This window comes from Camarhynchus parvulus, chromosome 12, assembly GCF_901933205.1.
Source record: "Camarhynchus parvulus chromosome 12, STF_HiC, whole genome shotgun sequence".
Taxonomy (NCBI): Eukaryota; Metazoa; Chordata; class Aves; order Passeriformes; family Thraupidae; genus Camarhynchus; species Camarhynchus parvulus.
Genome location: NC_044582.1, coordinates 1,281,237 through 1,303,960, shown reverse-complemented (window position 1 = coordinate 1,303,960; position 22,724 = coordinate 1,281,237). Strand labels below are relative to the sequence as shown.

General features: G+C 48.2%; 2 protein-coding genes across 7 annotated transcripts; both read left to right on the top strand.

Moving 5' to 3' along the window:
• The first annotated feature begins 4,325 nt into the window (after positions 1–4,325).
• Positions 4,326–13,512, top strand: CNBP (CCHC-type zinc finger nucleic acid binding protein). 4 transcript variants are annotated; one of them, XM_030956773.1, is made up of 5 exons: positions 4,326–4,442; positions 10,702–10,821; positions 11,089–11,184; positions 11,366–11,564; positions 12,452–13,512. In XM_030956773.1, exons 2-5 carry the CDS (start codon positions 10,719–10,721, stop codon positions 12,567–12,569), a joined length of 516 nt encoding a protein of 171 aa, XP_030812633.1. In that variant the 5' UTR covers positions 4,326–4,442; positions 10,702–10,718; the 3' UTR covers positions 12,570–13,512. The 4 variants fall into 4 exon arrangements, with proteins under 4 accessions (XP_030812633.1, XP_030812634.1, XP_030812631.1 ...); XM_030956774.1 differs by having other exon boundaries at positions 11,092–11,184; positions 11,363–11,564; positions 12,452–13,441; XM_030956771.1 differs by having other exon boundaries at positions 11,363–11,564; positions 12,452–13,441.
• A 1,592-nt stretch (positions 13,513–15,104) lies between these two features.
• On the top strand, positions 15,105–21,819 carry ISY1 (ISY1 splicing factor homolog). 3 transcript variants are annotated; one of them, XM_030956708.1, is made up of 11 exons: positions 15,105–15,202; positions 15,872–15,894; positions 16,550–16,601; positions 17,328–17,393; positions 17,827–17,869; positions 18,035–18,147; positions 18,310–18,427; positions 19,097–19,219; positions 19,413–19,516; positions 20,523–20,609; positions 20,886–21,818. In XM_030956708.1, exons 1-11 carry the CDS (start codon positions 15,200–15,202, stop codon positions 20,991–20,993), a joined length of 840 nt encoding a protein of 279 aa, XP_030812568.1. In that variant the 5' UTR covers positions 15,105–15,199; the 3' UTR covers positions 20,994–21,818. The 3 variants fall into 3 exon arrangements, with proteins under 3 accessions (XP_030812568.1, XP_030812571.1, XP_030812569.1); XM_030956711.1 differs by lacking the exon at positions 15,105–15,202 and adding an exon at positions 15,507–15,534 and having other exon boundaries at positions 20,886–21,819; XM_030956709.1 differs by lacking the exon at positions 15,105–15,202 and adding an exon at positions 15,611–15,636.
• Positions 21,820–22,724: the final 905 nt, after the last annotated feature.

Sequence of the window (22,724 nt, the reverse complement as noted above, 5' to 3'; positions counted from 1 at the left end):
TGGACTCTCTGTCCAAGCCACAAGCCTTTGTTATCATTCTTTCCTTTTCTATTCTTAGCTTAGCTAGTCTTCTGATGAAATCCTTTCTTCTATTCTTTTAGTATAGTTTTAATACAATATAGATCATAAAATAATAAATCAGCCTTCTGAAACATGGAGTCAGATCCTCGTCTCTTCCCTCAACCTGAGACCCCCGTGAACACGGTCACAGTTGTGGGATCTGATCCTCCTCTGGAGTCACAGCTCAGGAGATGCCCTGTCAGAGTAGACAGAATGGCACAGGCATTCAACTGGTGTCAGCAACACCATGGAACGCCTGGGCTGATCGAGTCCAATCATGTTAAATTAATAATTGATATTTTTTATTGCATTTGCAATGAACACTGCATAGAGATTGTTGGTCACTTGATTCCTCATCAGTAAAACTCAAAGTTTGGAATCACTCGTGCAAGTGGCCGGGGCAGTGTGAAAAGCATTTGGAGCAAGAGAGGAGCCGGGGCTGCAGATTGACTGCGGCAGATGCCCGAGGGCAGCCACTGAGAACAGAGCCGGCACTCTGGGGACAGCCCCGGCACCTCCATTGTCCGGGATAACCGCAGGGCACTGCTCAGAAACTGAGGCAGCAGAATGACCAAACCTGCCCTTCAGTGGAACCTCCCACTTTAGAGGGACACCAGAACTGCATCAGCACTGAGCACATAAACATCTCTGCTGTTCTCAGGGTTTGGAGGTTATCCTAAAATATTTGGGGGTGTTTGGTGTCAGAGCCACCCTCAGCAGAGGTCTTTGCAGTGCCACACAGGCCATCAAATGCTGCTGGGATTTTTATTTAACACTGTTGCCAGCTTAACAGCCATAGCATTGGGCTCAGGCTGAGCTGTCCCTGTGACCAAAGGAAATGACACCTGGAAGGAAGGTGGACACAGGGTAAAAACAGCATCCCAAGCAGCTGGAGCCAGCAGGTTACCCCATAGGGTGTTTTTAAAATAACAGAACAGCACAGGGAGGTTTGCTGTTCTTGCCATGTCACAGAATGTGCTTCAGAGGATATTTGATTGAGACACTTTCTCCACACTGGTTATGTCAGGTATGGCCTCATGGTGACTTTATCTGCACTTCTACCTTCCTGTTCTCCTGGGACACCAACCTGTGCTCCAAGGCCCCCTTGTACCATGTACCTTGTGGCCTTTTATTCCACAGGACTTCCTGAATAACTGACTTCATTCAATCTCTTCAGAGAAATAGAGGGATGATTGTGTAGCTGCAGCTCTCAGTTAGCAAAGGAAGTTCTTTTTCCCTGGTTCTAAATGTGGGTATCTGTGCAACAGTCATGAGCTAGCTCATCACTCTCGTGTTATTATATACACAAAATAAGAAATTATTGGAAATCTCATCAGCTAATTATAACAAATCAAAATGGACTAAGCATCTGGAATCAATCAGTGTGATTGCTTCTCCTCAACCAGACTCATTTTGCCCTAGAAGACTGCATATAGCTAATTTAGCACAGACACACTCTCAAGAAAAAGAAAGACAATCAGCCAGCAACTGCATCAGTTCTCTACCCACAGCTCCAACCACTCTGAGGAAAACAGTGCAACAACATGGGTTGCAAATTTGGATTTGTTGTTTTATTTGGTCTTAAAAAGATCTGGCTCTTTGTCCAATACTTGCAAGGACTGTGTTAGGAAAGATGTATTGCTGAAACAACAGACTGCCTTCAGCAGGGAGGGCACTGGAGCTCCTCTGAGCACAGCTATTCACAAATTGCTCTGGAACCTTGAGGTTCTGGACCTGACATAAAATTGCATTTTCGTTCTGCACAAGAAATGCAAAGGCTTTGTGCTTCCACCTTGTTTTCTGTCTCCTTTGTTTTCTCTAGGAAGTACTGAGCCAGGAATAGATGCCATGCTCCTCACTTTTGTTCTCTAACTGCAAGACTATCCTTTGCCTAAATATCAAAGAGAAACCTGCAAAACAAGAATTACAAGTTTTATGAAGTTACAGCAAGCCAAATTAATTCCTGAGGCAAGTACACAAACTAAATGCTGTTGAAAAACTCTCTTACTATCTGCTGGGGGAGAATTTCCTCCATTACAATGAACCAGAGCTAAAAATATCCTGTATAAGAACACTGGAGCTGAACGTGAGGCAGTGCACTTAGGGAGGATGATTAATTGGTGTGTCACCAGCAGAAACACTTCTTGAGTAAAGCATTTTCACTCACTGCTGCACCCTGGTTCCACTGCAGCTAAGGGAGAGTCCAGGGGATGATTTGAAGTTCTTTTAGATAAAGAGTTTTGATTTGCTCAGGGCACTTTAATCAGCTGTATCAGTCACAAAAACTTTATGACAGTAAGTCTGCAGGTGCCACCAAGATTAAGCTTGGAGTTTCCTGGGGTCATGGACAGTCCCGGAAGTACAACCAGTAAAACACAAGAAAAAGTTAGAAAAGTTTTATTACAAGAGGTTTGTCACTCTGAAATTCCAGAGTCCTCTTACAAAGACTCAGAGAGAAGCCAGGTTTTATTACTTCAAAAAAAGTAAACATTTGATGAAAAAACATGATGATATATGATTTTATTTCTGCAGCCTTTGTGAGTGACATTGATCTGTTTCTTGGTTTTTTTCATGCAGTGAAAAAAAATGATTTATAAGCTCTGAGGACTTCCTTAGCTCCATACAATATTTTTCCTCCCTTTCTCACCTGAAAACTGCAGTAATTGATTGAAACAAAAAGTGGGACTACTTGTGAACAGGATTGTACTGCATCCAAGGCAACCAAAGGCCATGAAAATTATGCTGGACTAGGACTATGACAGTAGAGATTTAAAAAGTAATTAATGGGAAGAAATGCTGTTACTGGGGAAAATGTTATTACGAGTTCAAAGCCCGCTGGCAACGCTGATGTTTTCTGAGAGGCTCATCCCTTTTCACAACTCGGGATGGGTTTAGTTCTTAGTTCTGGAGAAAATACATGTAATAAACCACACCACACAGACACACAAACACAGCACTCAAAACACAAATAAACCCAAGTCCATCTTAAATGAGCTGCACTTAACAGGGACGAAAAGACACACGTTGTTACTCATAGTCTAATTAAAGAAACTTAACAGTGCTATAATATTAGATTTACAGCTTGAGGAAAGGTCAATCCAAAGCGTCTCCAGATCTGCCTCACACATTTCATTCCTGAGCCCGGGGGCTCAGTGGGGGTTTCTTATCCTGATGAGCAGGAAGGGGAAGACATTTAAACAAAATGATGACAACTAATTGTGGGTAACGCTGGTGCGTTGTACTTGATGCACTATGCACGCAGGAGTGCAGTTTGGGGCAATAACTGGCCTAAATTAATTTATAAAGTTCCCAGGCAAAAGGGAGATTTATGTAAAACGTCCTCAGAAGACTGAACTAAGCGCTAACATTACTTCTGAGCTTCGCGTACGCATACAGGCTGAGAGCAAATTCTGCTCAGCAACTCGAACAACTTTTCCCCCGCAGGGTCTGGGCTGTAGCGGAGCCCAGCGGAGCCCTCAGCGCTGAGGGAGCCCCGGAGCGCTCCCGGCCCCGCGTCCTCCATTTCCTGCGCCGCGGCGGCGCCCGCGACCCGCCAAGATGGCGGCGGCGCCTGAGGGCCGGCTGAGGGCGGGATGCGGCCGCTGCCCGCTCCGCTCGGCCTCATGCCGCCCCCAAGGCCGTTTCAGCCCCGCGGGCTCTGCCGAGCGCGGCACCGGCGCCTGGCGGTGTCTGGGCAGGGCGGTGCGGGGAGCGGGACGGGAGTTTGAGGGCGTCCCAGCTGGCGGAGGCTGCCGGGGGACGGGGAGGTGGCAAGTGCCGGGCAGGTCTCGCTGGGGCGCGCGGGGTTTCCCGCTGGAGGCCTTGGGCTGCCCGGCTCGGCGCGGGAATCCGTGCGGGACAGAGGAGCGGGGCTCCTCGGTACAACATGGAGTCACCGCGCGGAGCGAAGTGACTAGGCCGGGCCGGGCCGGGCAGCGACAGGCAGGAAGTGAGGCAGGCAAGGGCTCCAACGCTCCCTCCAGCCATTTGACTGTGTGCGGTACCGCTGGTGGGCTGCGCTGTGCCCGAGCTGCGCTGTGCGCGCCGCGGGCAGAAGCGGGCGGTGAGTCACGCGGACACAGTGCGAACCCAGCGCCGCCATGCTCTCCCCGCCCGCCCCCGGCCAGCGCGCGGGAGGCGCGCCCCGCCCACCCTCCGGCCGCCGCGGTTGGGTGTCCCAGTCCGCCGCTCCCATTGGCCGCCCCGCAGTGCCGCTCTGCGCCCATTGGCCGAGGCGGGCTCCGGCGAGCCGTGCGCACAGCGGCGGGGCGGGGTGAGCCGACGGGCCGTGTGCACACCGCGTGTGGCGCAGGCAGCGGGGCCGAGCGGGTGAGCCGAGCTGAGTCGTGCGGGGGCCGCGGCCGCGGAGAACCGTACCGCAGGTACCGCCGGGGGACCGCGAGGGAACCGCAGGGGAGTGGCCGGGGATCCCGCGGAGCCCCGAGGCGGCAGCGAGGGCACCGCGCGGGGCGGCGATGGCGCTGGCGCACTCCGGCCTAGCGCGCGGGAAAGTACGGCCGGGCGGGCGCCGGCGCTATTCCCGGCCCTGCGGCGCGCTGGGCAGGCCGTGAGGGCCGCTAGGGCCGTGAGGGCCGCGGGCCTGGAGAGGGCGGCGGGCGGCGGCGGGTGAGTCAGGTCTGGGTTCCGGGAGCGCCCAGGGAGCCTGCGCCGCTCGGGGAGGGAGGCCGGGGCGCTGGGCGAGGGGGGAGCCGCTCCGCTCGGCCCGGGCGCGGCCCGGAGGGGCCTCACGCTCGGTCTCTCGGCCGGGGGTGGTGGGCGGCGGGGCCGGGGCAGCGCTGCACGTGGCCGGCAGGGCGTGGGGAGGGGGAGCCCGGCCGGCCCGCCCGTGAGCCAGCGAGTTTGGGGAAAAGAACGTCCTGTGAGTCTGGGGACTGCGGAGAACGGGCTGGAATTAAATATTTTCTTCACTAAATTGTTATTTTTCTTTTTTTTTCTAAATTAAATTTTGAGTCCCCGCTGAAGTCCCGTCGGCGGGGCCGCGGCCCGCGCACCACGTGGTTCCCCACGTGTGGGGCGCTGCCGGAGAGCGGAGGGTCGAGGTGTCGCAACTGTTTGCTCCTGCCACAGGCACGGATGGTGGCCTGCTCTAAATCCAAATGTGACCTATAAATGGATAGGAAAAACAGTCTGTGCCATCTGCAGATCGCGGGCTGCGGGGCGGCCTTTTATTTGAGGTCCTGTCTGGCGTAGTTCTCAAGTAACCGCTGTTAGTCATTCAGGAGCCGGCATTGTCACAACGTTTATTAAATCTAATTGGGAGTTCTGATTTCCTGTGTGCACTCAACGTGATCCCATCGCCACGCAGCATTGGGGTTGCCTAGCCCGCGTTTCCTTCTTCAGTGCACACTTGCCTAAAGCAGCAATCCTGCCTCCGTCCTCAAAGGGAAGAGGTTAAATGGGTTCACTAGAGCTGTGCAGCAGTCCTGAGAGTTACAGGTTTAACCTGCCATTTCAACTAACTTTGTTAATGTCTGGGCTGAATGTTATTTTTAAAGTCTCACATGTTGCTCGTGGTGTTTAAATTATAAATTTCATACAGATAGACATAAAAATTAAAGGGGAAGATGGTAAAATGTGCATATTTGTTCAATAGGGTTTAGCCCTTTCCATATTAACTAGTATGGATAGGCAGAAAGTGCTACTGAGTCACTCCTTGATGAACTTTTGTTCTCTTTCTTGTTTGTGTCAACAGAGATATCTGAGAATTACTTGTCTAAGTGGAGTCATGATGTCCTTTTGGCCTGATTTCTGTCCCCTCTTGAGTCTTGGTTAATGTTCAGCAGTCCTGGGTCAGCCTGGCTGTGAAATGAATTGAGGGGTCCTAAATGGAGCATAGGGATTAGCTTTTCACTTCAGCAGGTTTCCTTGAATTTTCAGACTAGTTTATTTCAGAATTGGGGTGTTATTACCTGCTGGTCAGAATACTTAATTTTGTATCTTGTTCTAGTGAGAACAGAAGAGGGAGAGACAGGAGCATCACTAACTCTGCTGTAGCAGGTTTTCAGGTTGCAGTGTGGAAATAAACTGCTGAATACGAGTGGCTTTGGTCACGGTCATGTGTCCAGGAATTCTTATAACATGTTGCTTAGGAAATAAAAACTCACAGGTGGTATTTCTTGTAAAATGAGTGATGCTTTGACTTCTCCTTTGAAACTAAATGCTAGCTTGTGATTAGCAGGCTGTTCTGCCTATTCAGTGCTCCAGAGGACGGCAGGGCTGTGCTTCCTGTCACGTTGGGGTTTCATCATGTGGGCTCTGGCTTGTCCAATTCAGGTGTGGTGCTGTGGGTTGCTCACAGCAGCCTGGGAAGGCCCTGCTGATTTCCCTCTGCTGGAGCTGCCTGGCTGGAGCAGGGGCTTTCTCTGCTCTGTGCTGTGGCTGAAGGAGTGAAGTCCTGCTGGTAGTGGCTGCAGGTGCTGTTTGTAGGTCAGAAACACTGAAGTAGAGGGAAGAGAACTGCCCCTGTTCTCTTGGGCCGTTGGATCCTAAGGAGCTGCTGGTATCCAGAACAGTCCTGAGTAATCTCAGAGGTGAAGCTCAGCTTCCTTTTTGCTATGAGGAGCCCAAGTTAGTTGTATTTTAGTTTGTTAAAACAATTTCTTTGGAGGGCATCTAGGTTAAAAGCCATCTAAAATGAGGAATGTTACAGTGGAGCTTTGTGGCAGTGTTTTACATCATCAGGTCTAAAGGGGCTGCTAAAACAGAGCTGAATATTGCTGAATCTCCTGCTTGAAGGCTGAAGATTAATAGCACCTCTCCTGTTCTGAGAGTCTTGAATATGTATTAACTGCAAAGCCACAGAAAAACACAGGAAACTTCTTGTGTCAGAGGTGTCTCCTACAACTAGCAGAATCATCAAGAAAGTCTCACTTTAAAGTTTGGTACTCAAGTTGCACTCAAAAACTTCAGCTGTGTCCTAGGAAGTGCTGTGGTGCCACAGGGATCTTTGTCATCAGCCCCTGCTGTTTAGCAGTATGGCCACCACACAGAACAAGGTCTAAAATTCATTCTTAACAATGTTTCAGCTTCCAGCTGCAGTTACAGAGGAGGAGGAGTTTAGGAAGAGTTTACCTAAACGTACTAAGAGGCGTTTACCTCTTTAGGAGGAGTTTGGGTAAATAACTGCCTTCTCCCTTCTCTAGAAAGGTAAGGTTTGAGGTGAGAAAGCACAACTAGACCTCAGTTTCTGGAGGAGTTTTGGGAGCTAATCCAGGAGGCAGTGCCTTGCTGTATCTTGCAAAATTTGGCCTGTCTCAGAAATGCTAGATGAGGCTGTAGTTGTAATTTCTTTTCCATTACTACTTTTCCTGCCCTGGTGAGGTAAAAATCTGGTTCTGGTATGTAAGAAGGGAGGAGATGATGACACATGGACAGACAGGACAGGCTGCTTTGTGTAACACATCTGAGCTGTGCAAAACAGTGATAGCTGGGACTGAAAACTTTCCAAGAAGACTTAGGTAGCTTTCTTACAGAAGCCTTACTTAAGGTGGCCTTGATAGATAAAAGGAACTGCTGGAAACTTGCCTGTGATGACAAAATGGAGGGGTATTGACTCACAGAGAAGTGTTTGAACTTGGGTGGTTTTACTGTGCTCATTTTTTTCTCTTGGAAGTAACTGAAAACTGTAATGATGTCCAGAGTGCTTGGAGACTCTCCATTTAAGGGCTTGTCTTCTGAACCAGCCTTTTCTGGATGTTGCTCCTTGAAGGTGGCTGTTGGCTTTCTCTGAAAACTGACTCCTTACAGTTCACACTGCTGGGGGATTCTGTCCTGTGTGAGGCTTGTTAGGATGCAGGCAAATAAAACCAGTGTCAGCTGCAGCCACCTCTCATTGGTGAGCCCATTTGCAGTTCCACATCCCTTACAGGAAGGATGCAGAAGTTTAACATGAAAATACTGGTGGAGAGAAACTGCAGGCAAACTGTTTGGATGTGTTTAAGGGATCTGAGGATGGAGCAGCCTGCTCTGTAATCACCTTTGTATGGCAGCTGTAACCTTGCACTGCTGTTGAGCTCAGGGTAGGCAGAGGGGCCCTTGAAGAGAGAGGTGTTTAAATTAATCTCAGTCTGGAAGGATCCTTGCACAGAGACTGGTGTTTGGCTTTAGATTTCTGCTTCAGTTTGTGTAATCTTTACCAATTTGCTGTATAGCAGAGGAAGAGAAACTTGAGGTTTTCCTTTTGAAGGGGCAGTTAAAAAAGGGAAAAAAGCTCTGAATCAGATGTAAAACTTGTGTATTGACATTTCTTTGGGGCAGTGAGGAGTGAGCTTTTGTCCCTCCTGCAGCTGCTGACCCACACTGGCAGAAGGACAGACTAGCTGTAGGTTGCCATTAATCTTGATCTAAAAGCTGCCCACTGTGTATCTGGAGCAGGTCTGGCTCACCTGCCACACATTTATCTTCTGCCATGTGTTAGTAAACCTGGCTGGTTCTGTCAGTGCTTCCTGTGGGGCACTGCCAGCAGGTCCCAGTCTGTCACCTCGTGCTGGAGTCTCGGCTTCGTGCTTGGGAGTGAAGCCTCTTCACATGTGCTGCAGGTCTCTTACAGCTGGTGCCTATTATTTTGCTCTTTTTAATAGATTTTATGTTGCTGTTTGAAAATGCTTTAATGTGAGGACTGTTGTAATGAAGCAAAGACTATATATATTTAAATTTCAGAGACCCCATCTTGGCCCTCTTGCAGATGAGAAGCAGCATCCACTGTGGTGCCTGAGCCCAGCTCGTGCAGTTGGCTGTGCTGTGTTTTTCCTGTTCTGCAGTGTCAACAGGGTTGCTATGAAAGCAGGGATAAACAGAGGCACAGGGAGTGCCAGCTGCTGCCAGCAGAGCAGGCAGGGCTCAGCCTGGCTGGCCTCAGAGGGTGCTGGAAATCTTGAACACTGAAATGAAGCAGAGAACACAGAGTTATGTGTGAAATAAGTGAATCTCTCTTAAGTGCTCCAACAACCAGTTGTTTTAACTTTGTTTAGATGTGTCTATGGTCTTCTTGCAGCTTTTCACTCCTAACCCTAACCTGGCCATCTTTCATTTTGAGGGCAAAATCCATCATCTGGTCCAGCTGGAAGTTAGATGTGGGATTACAGAAATGACATGCTGGAGAGTATGGACCTCTTATATTTTAAATTCTCACCATTTACTGTGGTTGGGATAACCATTGCTGTGCAGAAGACCATCAGAGAGAGGAACTGTTTTGAGGGAGTAGTGGACAAAAAGCCACACTAAATTTGTGAAACATTGAGGTACTTTGGAAATAGCTAAATGACAGTTCATGGTTAGATGCACACTCTGTATTTAAGAGCTAATTCTGGTTCCTTCTGGAGGTCATGTGTTGTTCTACTGCTCTTGTAGTGGCTTTCTTTAAGACTCAGCTTGTGGGATTTTCCTGTAATCTGGGATGCTGGAGGTCTGGGAGCAGGGGAATCATTCTGTTACGTGAATAAACTGCAGGGTTACAGGGGGATTACCTTGAAGAGGGATCAGGTAAACTGTGAAACATGCCAGATAATGGTTCTACTTCTGTTGGGTAAAGAATAATGAGTTGGGAGAGCGTATGGGAGGTATTAAAACTTCAGGAGACATCATCAAAACAAATCTTGACATGCATGTTTTTAGACCAGTGTACTTTAAACTTGTCTTCAAGCACACTTTAAAAGAGACTTCAGTTTAAATGTGTAACTTCCTTGTTCTTTTCTTTCTGGCTCTGGAGGTGTTGTGTGAGTGTCCTGCAGCTCAGGAGAGGTGTGGCAGTGTGAGCACAGTCTGGAACCTGCCCTGTCCATTGGGGGCTGTGCAGGCTGGCTCTGCTCATGCTCCACTCCCAGTTTGGGCTGTCAGAACTGCCTGTCTGATGCTTCCACAGCGTTCTAAGGATGTTTTGCCCCGTTAGCATTCTACATAGTTAGCAAGTATCTGCTGTCTTAACATTTTAAAACATTTTCTTTCATGTATGCCTGGATTGGAATGTGCATCCTGAGCTTAAGGTTAATTACAAGTTGTACTTTTGCTTTTCAGAGTTAAACTGATGCTTAGGTCCTAAAAAACCTAAAGTCTTCAAATGTTAAGCTAAAGGGCTTTTGAATGCTTTCTGTTTAATACTGCCTATTCTTGGCTTCCAGTCACTAAAGGTAGTAGCTGCCAGGCAGATCCTTCAAAAGAAAATGTAACAACTACGAGGAGGAAATAACTTGTAGAGATTAAGTTTCTGGCTTATGAGTTTAACTCTCAGCAACAAGGAAGAAGGTGCTTTACTGAAAGGGATAATGATATTAAGGCTGCTACTACAACAGTTAAAGGGATTCCCTTCTCTTTTTCCCACTCTCTGAACATTTTGGAATTTCTTGAAGTCAAGGGTGGCTACAAAATACTTAGAGAAAAAGTTACATAGCACATTGCTTTGAGTAAGACAGCTTTGAACAGACAAAGTGGAGGCAAAGTTGTATCCTCTGCAGTGGTTTCAGTGGTCATGATCAGATACTGTACAGGAAAGTACTGACTTAGCTGGAAGTTCTGTGTGGTTTGCACTGCCTTTGCTGAGGGGCTGGGAATCCTCTGAATCTCTCATTTTAATGTAGCCTTGGGCTGGGGGAGCAGAAGGTGCTCAGCAATGTCCTTCTTGTTCAGACAGGTGATCTGCAGCCATGAGCAGCAACGAGTGCTTCAAGTGTGGCCGTACTGGGCACTGGGCCCGGGAGTGCCCCACTGGGATGGGCCGTGGCCGTGGCATGAGGAGCCGTGGCAGAGGTGAGTGTACAGGGGCTGTGCCCTTCTGTTTCTCTGCCCAGCAGAGCTCCAGCTGCCTGCTGTGTGCAGTGCCAGGCTCTGCCAGACCCCAGTGAAGAAGCTGAGAATCTAATTGGTAATAAGAACCACGGAAACTTGCCTCTACCTAAGAGTTTGGCTGGGGGCTCTGAGAGTGAAGCAAACTTGTCAGTTCAGTTTGTGATTGATTCTTAAAAGTATTCTGAATGTAATACTAATTTCCATTTATTTTCTTTTACCCATTTTAAGCAGGCTTCCAGTTCATGTCTTCGTCTCTGCCGGATATCTGTTACCGCTGTGGTGAGTCTGGCCATCTTGCCAAGGACTGTGACCTTCAGGAGGATGGTAAGTATCACTAAATATTCCATCTCTTCAGTGCCACAGGCAGAGAGAGCTCTGTGGCTGAAGAGAAGGGTGCTGGGGTTCCCTGGGAACAAGCAGTGCGCGTGCCCTGTTCACAGCATGCTGCCCCTCGCGCTACCAAGGTTTTATAGTCTTGTTTGGTATGTTTTTCTTATTGTGGAAGCCTGCTATAACTGCGGTAGAGGTGGCCACATTGCGAAGGACTGCAAGGAGCCCAAGAGGGAGAGGGAGCAGTGCTGCTACAACTGTGGCAAGCCCGGCCACCTGGCCCGCGACTGCGACCACGCAGACGAGCAGAAGTGCTATTCTTGTGGAGAGTTTGGGCACATTCAAAAAGACTGCACCAAAGTGAAATGCTATAGGTAAGGACTGACAGGAGGCAGCTGTGAGATGCACCTCTTGGGCTGGATGTGTTCTGTGTCTGGTTTTGGTTAGCAAATACAGTTTGTTTGAACAGTTACCTACTGTTGTTCAGAACTAAGGCTTAAACACCTACTAGGAAGGTGGAGTACAGATTCCATGATGTGTCTCTAGCTGGCCACCCAGTGCAGGTGCTCTGTCACTGGAGCTGTGCAGAAAGGGTCGTGTCCTTTTGCAGAAGGTGGCAGGAGGCACTTGGCTGTAGCAGAGGTGGGCACCCTGTGTCTTCTGCCAGAGCTAACAAACCCCAGCTGTGCTGCCCAGCTGACTGGCACAGCCAGACCCTGCAGGAGCACACTGAAGATGCTTTGCTTATGGGAACAGTGAATAGAAGTGGGTGTTAAATTGGTTTGAAATGTCATCTTCTTCAGAGTGTTGTCTGGTTTTTGAATGCAGCTATACCAGAAACAGCACGTTCCTGAAAGCAGTATTCTTCACCCCCACCAACATTCCCTTCTGTGGAGGAAGGAGAGAGAACATGGTGTATTTGAATTAAAACTAATTATTCTCAAAACAAGGCTAAACTGCAAGCATCCATAAGCATTGGGAACAGGCAAAAGCACCCAGGACACAATTGGGAAAAAACCCTGCAAACCCACAAAGCTGATGTACAGTGATTGTGGCACATAGAGTGATTAATGGGAGTTGATCATTCGGGAGCAGTTCATGACTCTGCAAGACAAACATGATTCATGTCAGAGAGTTCTGGAACAGAAGCCTTGAATGCAGGACTAGGGTTGCATGAAGCTGAAGTAGACAATGTCCTGGGCAGAGTAGGATTGCTCCTGTGCGTGTTGTGGCTGTTCTGACAGAACCTTTGCTTTTGCAGGTGTGGTGAAACTGGCCATGTAGCCATCAACTGCAGCAAGACCAGCGAAGTCAACTGCTACCGCTGCGGCGAGTCAGGGCACCTTGCACGGGAATGCACAATTGAAGCTACAGCCTAATTATTTTCCTTTGTCGCCCCTCCTTTTTCTGATTGATGGTTGTATTATTTTTCTCTGAATCCTCTTCACTGGCCAAAGGTTGGCAGATAGAGGCTACTCCCAGGCCAGTGAGCTTTACTTGCCGTGTAAAAGGAGGAAAGGGGTGGAAAAATCAACTTTCTGCATTTAACTACAAAAATGTTTATGTTTAGTTTGGTAGAGGTGTTATGTATAATGCTTTGTTAAAGAACCCCCTTTCCGTGCCACTGGTGAATAGGGATTGATGAGTGGGAAGAGTTGAGTCAGACCAGCAAAAACCCTCTCTGGGTTACAGGGAAGTGATCCTATGCAGGAGGAATGAAATTCTGGAAGTGTCTAAACTTCCTCATAACTTTTATTTTATTACAATGGCCTTGGATTGTCTGACCTCAGTAGCTGTTAACACCAAGTGATATCTGCATCAGGCCCTACCTAGAGCATATAGCTGAGTGGGAGTAAACAAACAAGATGCACATGCCTGTTAATGGCCATGAGAGAGAGAGAGAAATCTGAAATAAATCTAAAAGTAACAGTAATTCAGTCAGTGAATGTTAATGTTGGAGATACAGAATGCAATGGGAAGCTTTTGAATAAATATCTCAAAGTCAATCTGAAACCCAGACATCAGTGCTCATAGCATAAACAATTTGGAGCTATTCAGGAGTTGCAAATAAATGCATTTTCACAGAAATCAAGATGTTATTTTTGTATACTATATCACTTAGACAACTGAGTTTCATTTGCTTGTAATCGGTTTTTAAAGTAAGATGGTAAGAGCAATTGAAGTCCTAGAACATAGAAAATGTAATTTTAACTATCAATAAAGCTGGAGGAGGAAGGGGAGTTTGGCTAAAGTTCCTTTTGTTTATTTTTGGTTTTCCTGTACACAGTGCAAAACAACATATTAAAAGGGGTATGTGGAGGTTCAGCTTGGCCTTTTCTTTTCTACTGTCTCATGTTGAGGTCCTGTCTGCACATGTTCATGGGAGTGGGGGCTGGATGGGGGCTGATTACATCTGTGCTGAGGTACTTCAAGCACTTAGTGGAAAAACCACTGAAGGAGGAGGCTGCTGGAGGTGCAGTTCCAAACTCTCTGAGTAGGTCAGAGGGTGTTTGAGCTGCCACAGTGGCTCTGAGAACCTAAAGCAACTGCACTTGCCCTGTCCCTGTGCTGGCTCACTGGGGGTCAGTGACCAGAAAGGAGCTGATAAGGAGAGGCTCTTCACATGCCCTCAGTGAGTAAAGTCAGTGTGCAGGGGCTCTGGGCTGAGCAGTGCTTCGCCCTGAGGCAGCTGCAGAAGGGGGATGCTCACGCCTGGGCTTTGGCTGGGGTGTCTGAGCTGCTGCCTGTGCTCCAGCTCTGGCAGATCCCTGGAATCTGCAGTTAGGGGCAGGGATGGTGTGCTGGACTCATGTTTGAATTGTCACTCTAAAGGTTTTCCTTTCCAGTCCCAAAGGCTGTGGGGGCTGTAGCAGTGAGAAGGGGGCTGTGGTGTCTGTCCCTACAGATGTGCCAGATTGGCATCTGCAGCTGTGCTGGAGACAGCTGAATTGGCACTGGCACTTATAGCTCTGTTATCATTAAAGTTACTGTCAGGGTAGCATTCCTGGTAAGTTTGGAAGCAGCAGTGAAGTGTCTGGGTTCTCCTGGGGTAGTGCAGGTACACAGCACATGGTGGTTCAGCCTGATAGTGGGACAAATTAAATCTTTGCATACAATTACCTCGGTTAAACAGGAGTACAGTTTGGACCTCTCTGATTACAAAGACATGGAAGTCTTTGGGACTTAAGTGACAGCTACAAAGTGATGTTTTCCTCTAAAAAAATCCGTGGTTTTATATAAAGAAAACAAGATTTAAAAGCTGAGGAACACAACCTAGGCTGTAAGTTCCAGAAGGAGAAAATTACTTCAAAAGGAGGAGATGTCTATTCCTTGGTCATCTTTCTGTGAGAACATTGATGCTGCTGTTCAGTCAGTTTTCCCAAGTGAACAGGAGCTGGACAAGCAAGTGGTGATTTCATACATTGTGGGACATGGGAAAATCAATTCTTCATGTGTTTCATGTTGATCTTTTTCACTAATACTGAGGCATCTCATTCCCTATGGCAAACTCATGAAGTGGTTAAGAGAAGGACTGTTCGTCGGGAATTGAGTGACCGGACAAGGGGCACTGGGTACAAACAGAAAGGGGAAATTCAGATCAGGTATTGGAAGGAGCTTCTTTGCATGTGAAGGGTGGGCAGGCCCTGTCACGGGGTGCCCAGAGAAGCTGTGGCTGCCCCAGGATCCCTGGCAGTGTGCCAGGGCAGGGTGGATGGGGCTGGGAGCAGCCCGGGGCAGCAGTGGCCGGTGTCGGTGCCGGTGCCGTGGCAGGGGTGGCACTGCGGTGTCACTGCGGTGTCCCCAGGGTCCCCCCGCACCACGGCCCTCCCGGCTCATCCCGGCCCCGCCAACCCCAGCAGCGCGCATGCGCCAAGCGGGGTCACCCAATCCTGCGTGAGCGGAGCGCGCAGGCGCACTGGGGAGCGGGCTGGGTTCAGTTCCGGGGCTTGGAGCTGCTGCGTGCGCGGCGCGTTCGGCGGGAGCGAGGGGCTGAGGGCACGGCGGGACCATGGTGAGTGCAGGACAGGGGCTGAGGGCACGGCGGGACCATGGTGAGTGCGGGACTGAGGGCATGGCGGGACCATGGTGAGTGCAGGACAGGGGCTGAGGGCACGGCGGGACCATGGTGAGTGCGGGACAGGGACCGAGGGGCTAAGGGCACGGCGGGACCATGGTGAGTGCAGGACAGGGGCTGAGGGCACGGCGGGACCATGGTGAGTGCGGGACTGAGGGCATGGCGGGACCATGGGGAGTGCGGGACAGGGACCGAGGGGCTGAGGGCACGGCGGGACCATGGTGAGTGCGGGACAGGGACCGAGGGGCTGAGGGCACGGCGGGACCATGGTGAGTGCGGGGCTGAGGGCACGGCGGGACCATGGTGAGTGCGGGGCTGAGGGCACGGCGGGACCATGGTGAGTGCGGGGCTGAGGGCACGGCGGGACCATGGTGAGTGTGGAGCTGGGGCTCAGCAGCTCCGGGGCACAGCGGGATCATGGGGGCTGCAGGGCTGAGGGCACGGCGGGACCATGGGGGCTGCAGGGCTGAGCGGCCACTCGGCACTTGTTGTCCCCTGGTGCCACTGCCCGGCGAGGGCCTCGGAGGGGACCGGCCGAGGCTGGGAGCGCTGGAGGAGCCGGGCGGGGCCGGGGATGCCTGAGGCCGCTCTGTTTGTGTCTTGCAGGCTCGCAACGCGGAGAAGGCCATGTGAGTTCGGCGGGGGCACCGCTGAGCCCGGGCTCACCTCAGAGCTGGTGTCACACATCTGTGGCTGCTGACCCTGACTGTACCTGATCTCACACACCTGTGCCTGCTGGCCCACAGAACACACATCTGTGACTGGCTGGCCCATAGAACTCGCTATTCAGCCTCTTTTAAAGCACCAACAGTTTAATGATATTTTTGGGTCCTCAGTTGTGCATGTTGTGGCCCAGAGGCAGTGGGAGTTGGAGGGCTCCTGCACACACGTACCTGGTGCTGTGCAGCTCCTGTAGCAGTGCTGGGTGGTTCTGTGCAAGAGAGACCTTGTAGTAATGTACTTGTCCTCCTGCAGGCTGGGGGATAACTATACTGAAATATGCTGTAAAGGACCCTCGTGGTTTTAGGCAGTTCCCATTTTGGGAACAGAGATGCCAGGCTAGATAGGAGGAATCAGTCAGCGTTGCTTTACTTGAGAAATGAACCACTGAGGATTTTGGGTGTTGAGAAGTCATTAGCTGCAAGAGCTGGCAGTGGTCAGTGAATGTGTTCAGGCCTTTTGTTTTTTACAGACTGTAATTGAGTCCATAATAAACATCCAGAGCAAAGCTTGTTCCTGTTGGAATGTGGATTTGTGAAAGTAAATCTGCTTTCTTCTCTTTAGGACGGCCTTGGCAAGGTTTCGGCAAGCCCAGCTTGAGGAAGGAAAAGTCAAGGTGAGGTCTAAAAGCCCTGGAGGTTTGGTAGCTCAAGGCAGGCCTTGTTCAGAGCCCTGGTGTCCTGTGCTTGATTCCAGTTAGAAGGAAAATATTTCAGCTGACTGTATTTCACACTCACACAGCCAGGAAAATTCTCCACTAGAGCTTCTGCAAATCTTTTTTACTTTTCTGTTTCATATTGCATATTATGCAGAGACAAGGGGTTTAATACCTTTTAATAAAAGGTAAAACTGTGGGGAAAGGAACAAAATAACTGCACACAAAACCCTAGAAGCAAGATGATGCATCAGTTTGTGTAAGCAAGCCAATGGAATCTGAAGAAGGTTGAGAAGAAGGTCCTCTGTATAAACTGGAAAAGAATTATATTGTTTAGGAGTAGCAGTTGAGAAAAGCTTAACCTTAAGAAGGTAGTGTGTGCTGAAAGTGGTGACACTGTCCTGAATATAATATTTGTTGTATTGGAGAGGATTATGGGGTGTTTTGAAAAAAATGAGTGAGAAATTTGGTTTGGATGAAGTGGATTTAAGTAGGTTTTTGTAGTCTGTGGTAGTTTAATTTGTCAGGGCTGTAAATAATTATTGTTGTTCACTTACTACAAATCAATGGGAGCAGAAGGCCCTGGAGCTTGGTAGCATACTTTGGCATTAATGGGGCAGTAGAGCCTGTGTGAAATGCTGTGCCAGTGCTCAGCTGAGCTTGATGTGTGTGGTGTTCTGTCAACAGGAGCGAAGGCCTTTCCTTGCCTCAGAGTGCAATGAGCTGCCCAAAGCTGAGAAGTGGAGGAGACAGGTAATGGCAACCTGTGGATTTTCTAATTCTATAGGAAGTAGAACTTTACACTTCCTGCTTAGGCAGCCTGCTTACAAGGGGTTTTCCACACTTGTCAGTACCCTGAGAGTTAAATCACAGAACATTTTGTAAGATTGTACAGCTCAGTGTCCAGAGTAGCTCCTACCATGTCAGGTTGCTGCAAGTCCATGTCCTGCTGAGTCTTTAACATCTCCAGGGATTTAGATTCCAGGCTTTTGGAGCTGCTGTTCCAGTGTTTGATTATCTTCCTAATGATTTCTTTCCCCTTGAATTTAATCAGAATTTCTCCAGTTTCATCTTGTGTTTTATTGCTGCTTATCCTATTGCCATGCATTTCTCAAACAATCTTGCTCTGTCTTCTTTGTTCCCTCCACTGATTGAGAAATTAATTTCTGTGTTCTTATTTGACTAGATCATTGGGGAGATTTCCAAGAAAGTGGCACAGATCCAAAATGGTAAGATTTTTCTAATTATGTTTTATTTTTTGAATATGCAGTCATAAGCAGTTACAGTAAAAATCCCATTTCATGTGAACTATGCTGTTTCCATTGCATGAATTCTGAAATTCCTCTGGTGTTTCTCTGAGCTGCCTGGTTTATTGGTTTTTTCCTCTCTTACAGCTGGATTGGGTGAATTCAGAATTCGGGACCTGAACGATGAGATAAACAAACTCCTGAGGGAGAAAGGACACTGGGAATACAGAATAAAGGAGCTGGGAGGTCCAGATTATGCTGTAAGTGTGGAATGGTGGTTCTGCTTACAAGTGACTGCTGAGAAAAATATGTAACATTTAGTTAGCCATGGATGGCTTGGCAGTGTTATTTTTATTCAGCCCATGAAATGTTTGGCTGTGTTAGAAGAAAGTTTTAAACTGTGAACTCTGTTCATTTTCCAGAGGATTGGCCCGAAAATGTTAGATCATGAAGGGAAAGAGGTTCCAGGAAACAGAGGCTACAAATACTTTGGGGCTGCAAAGGATTTGCCAGGAGTAAGAGAACTTTTTGAGAAGGAACGTAAGTAAAGAGCAGCTCCTCCCAGACATGGATCTGTGTAGTAGAATATCTTGAGTAAAATGCTGTTGTAGTTTCTGGGGAGCGCTGGTGACAGCATTTCTGAATGTCTTAGGTCAGCTCAGTGAAACACTGAGCACACATAATTAATTAAATGCTAGAGCACCTTTGGCTGTTTGCAATTAAGGAAATGTAGTACTGGTTCCTACTGGGAATTCCAAGTGGTAAGGACTGATGTTCTATAGAAACTTTCAGCATAAGAAGCAAACTTCATTGTGAAGTTGTAAATAGCACTCAGAGTTCAGGACTAGAAAAAGGGAAAGTTGGGTTGAACATAATTTTAGAAGCAGGAATGAGTTCTCATAATGAAAAACTGGATGTAAGGGGATGAAACTTTGTCATGGAATGAGTGGGAATTGCTTGGGCCTGGAAGTGAGGCAGAGACAAATTATGGGAAATATTCCAGGGTGTGGGGGAACTGTTGGGTCATGTGCTGGAACTGGTTTGTGCAGGCCAGAGGGTGAGACCAGTGCTCCCAGTGCTGGCAGCAGCTCCATCGTGCTGGATGTTGGCTGGCACGAGGCAGCTGTGGGTGCTGTGGGGTTGGGGACAGCTGGGGACACTCAGCAGGTGATGGAGGTGACCTGGTGGGTGACAGTGGTGTTCTTGCAGCCCTGCCACCCCCACGGAAGACTCGGGCTGAGCTTATGAAGGACATTGATGCCGAGTACTATGGCTACAGGGATGAAGATGATGGGATTCTGGAGCCCCTGGAGCAGGAGCATGAGAAGAAAGGTATGTGAGATTCCAAACCTGCACAGAGCAGCCAGCAAGGGGTGCTGATGGACTCTGAAGTTAAGGCACCTTTTTTTTTCTGATGTAGAGGATTTAGGTAAGGAGTTTAAGTCCATTGGAAGAGCTCTGTCAATAAGACCATGCTGCTCTAACTGGCTCTCAGCCACACTTGCCATTTTGCTTTGCTCCCCAGTTATAGCAGAAGCAGTGGAAAAATGGAAGATGGAGAGAGAAGCACGACTTGCAAGAGGCGAGGAGGAGGAGGAAGAAAACATCTATGCTGTCCATGAGGAAGAGGTAGGGGTGGCTCAGGTGATGTGACTTTCCATGTGTCTTCTGTGCTTCCTTCTTGGACATGGCATTACAGTGCCAAGGACCTGTGTGCTGCTGTCCTGGCCCTCTCCCCTGGCCACTACATGGTTTAGTCACAATCAGCAGTAGGGGAGTGCTCTTGGCCCAAGGTTAGGGAGTGCTGGGGGCTGGCAGGTGAGGACAGACCTTTCACTGGAGTGAGAAACACCTTGCTGTGATTTCAGTGACACTGTTTTTGTCAGGTGGTGTGTTGGTAACACTGCTCAGTCTGGCTCCTGAGCACAACCTGCCTCGGTAACAGCACAAGCAGCTTTGGGGACAGGATAATGTCACACTGCCACTGTGTGAAAACCCAAGGGGTGCAGGGCCTTGTTTACACTTGAATTGTGGTGCAACTGGTGCTGCTGTCACTGCTGTGACATGGCTGTTTCTTCTCCCTGCTCCCAGTGAGATCTGGAGAAGGGTACTGGAAACAAGGTCTCATTTCACAGTCTGTATCTAAGTGGGCTAAGCACAAGAATAAAAAGGAGGAATCCATCAGATGGGTCTGGTGGCTCCTCCAGTACCTAATTTATTTGTATGATCCCATGGTTCATGAGCCTAGCTCTTAGGTGTGGGACCAAAGCAGTACAGAGCTGTACAGGGAAGTGGTACCCATATTTTTTAAGCACTTGCTGCTTAGCTAGCTCCTCTTCTGTTCACAGCTTTGCTGTGGCAGCAAGAGTTATGGAAGGAGAGGAAACACAGCTTTACATTCATGGCCATGCCACAGCAGAGCAAAGGCCATATGAAAAATGGAAGCAGTAATGCTGAAAATGTCCAGGAGCAGGGTCTGCATGTGATCCTTGTGTTCTTTTGGTGCTGGGTTCTCTTCACTCATTCCTGTGTTTGTAGTGTTGACCATGCTTTGCTCTTTCTGGCAAAGCAAATGAAAAAGGTTTTTTTATGACCTCTATAGAAATAAACTTGATGTGATTTTTTCACTTTTTAGTCTGATGAGGAAGGTGGCAAGGAGAGAGAAGGTGAAGACGGCCAACAGAAATTTATTGCACACGTTCCAGTGCCAACTCAACAGGAGGTAAGGCAGAACAGCACTCAGCTGCAGAGATGCACACTGGCTTTTGCAAGACACAATTTACATCAGGTCATCAGTGAAAGGGCCCTAAATTTGTGATTTCTGTGACTTGACTCTGCAGCTGTTTAATCTCCTTGCAAATGCTTTAACCCTTTTCACCTGCAAATTTCCAAAACCTCCCTAAGTGTTCCATAAATTAGGAAGTGCTGTGGTATAGGTGAGCATCTGAGGTCTCAGCATCTCAACTGAGCTGAATCCACCCTGTTTTTATCTCTGCAGATTGAGGAAGCTCTTGTACGAAGAAAGAAGATGGAGCTGCTCCAGAAGTACGCCAGTGAAACCCTGCTGGCACAGAGTGAGGAGGCAAAGACACTGCTGGGATTGTAACAGTGCACAGTGTCTGGTCAGTGTGCAATCCCTCTGAAAGCAGCAGGTTCCTCAGTTCTGGTAGCAATGGGTTTTAGCTTTGCAAGTTCCTGTGGATGTGGAGCAGACTGCTGGAATTACAGTCTGGTGTGCAGGAGGACCATCACTGGTTTCTCCACTAGGATGACTTGTGCTCCAGTGCTGGAGAAGGTAAACCTTGGTGAACTTGTCTGCATCTAGTAGCTGCCTTCAGTGCTTTCAGTTTGGGAAAAGGTCTGTGCAGTGGGGCCTCCTGCAGATAGAACCACACCCAGTGAGCTCCTCAATCCTGGAAGAAAACCCATGGTGTTCCTGCCATCCTGTCTGCTCTGTCCTGACTCTCAGTGTGCACATCTTCTCATGCTGGGTATTGTTGAGCTGAGAAGTAACTCACACTATTACACCTGCTTCATTTACCAGAATAACCTGGAACCTGTCTAGAGGGGCCTCGAAGGCAGATCTGAGGAGTGACTTTGGAGATTTGATTCTTTCTAAAACACATGCAATGTCTAAAACCTGTTACCTTTTTTGTGGTTTGTAACTGTGCCCAGATGAATGCTTAAATGCTGGATATTCCAGCAGCTACTGTAAAAAACTTTGCAATACCTTGTTCAAATTTTTTTATTAAAACTTATTTACAACCTGATGTCTGTTTTATTCTAGCTCAAAGGATTGCGATGATTCTCTAGTGGTAGCCAAAGACTGGGATCATAGCCAGCCATCCCTGTAGGGATTGAAGCTCTGCATCCCCTGCTGCTCTTGGCTTGTGAATCCTGGGACAAGAGGCAAGGTAGAGCCTGGTCAAAGTCTTATGGATGACTGATGCTGTTGTACAGGTCTGAATGAATGGCATTTGAAGGTGGACATCTGCAGCCCTGCAGAATTTCTGTCTAAGGAACTGAGTACTGAACAGCCAGGTCTGGGACCGTTCTGCATTTCTGGATGCTCTCAGTATTTATCTATTACAATCTATTGTGAATAATCCACTCCAGAACAATTAAAGCTCTAAATCGTAGAGATAAGCTTTGTGTTACTTGATGAAGTGATCAAACAAAAAAAAAAAATTGAAAAAGTGGAAAGCATAGCTGCCAAATTAAAACTAAAAAAAAAAAAAATCCAAAACAGAATAAATCAAAAGCTCAATTATTGGTAGCAAGCAGACAACTAACATCACAAATTCTCTCTTCCTGGCAGCAGTGCAGCTTTCTGTGCTTTGTAAGAAAGCAGCAAACAATGTCTTTATGGCTTATTGTTGTAGATTTGCTTAACTGTATACTGGAGATAACCAAACTAGATTTAAACAGGGAAAAACCAGCTGATTCTTAGGACCTGAGACAGTCTGAGGGCTTGGTAATACCAATGGTAGATCCTTCTGTCACTGTATGAATTTATAAGATAAAAGAACACACAAGGGTAAAGGCAGATCAGGGACAGAGTTATGATAACAGAAATACAAAAGAATAAATGGAAAGAATGGAAAAAAACCAACAGGATTGTAATTACATTCATGTTCAAAGGAGTATGACCAACATCATGATGCAGAAGACAAGTTTGTAAGACTGGGTTGATCTCTGCCAACCAGCACAGAAGAGGAATAAATGCACAGAACTGCAGTGTGTAACTGCAAGGCAGACTGGCTGCTGCCATGCCCTGCTGTGCCAGATCCTCTCTCTGTAGCTCTGAGTGTGGAGCATTTTTGAGCTGAGTGCTCTT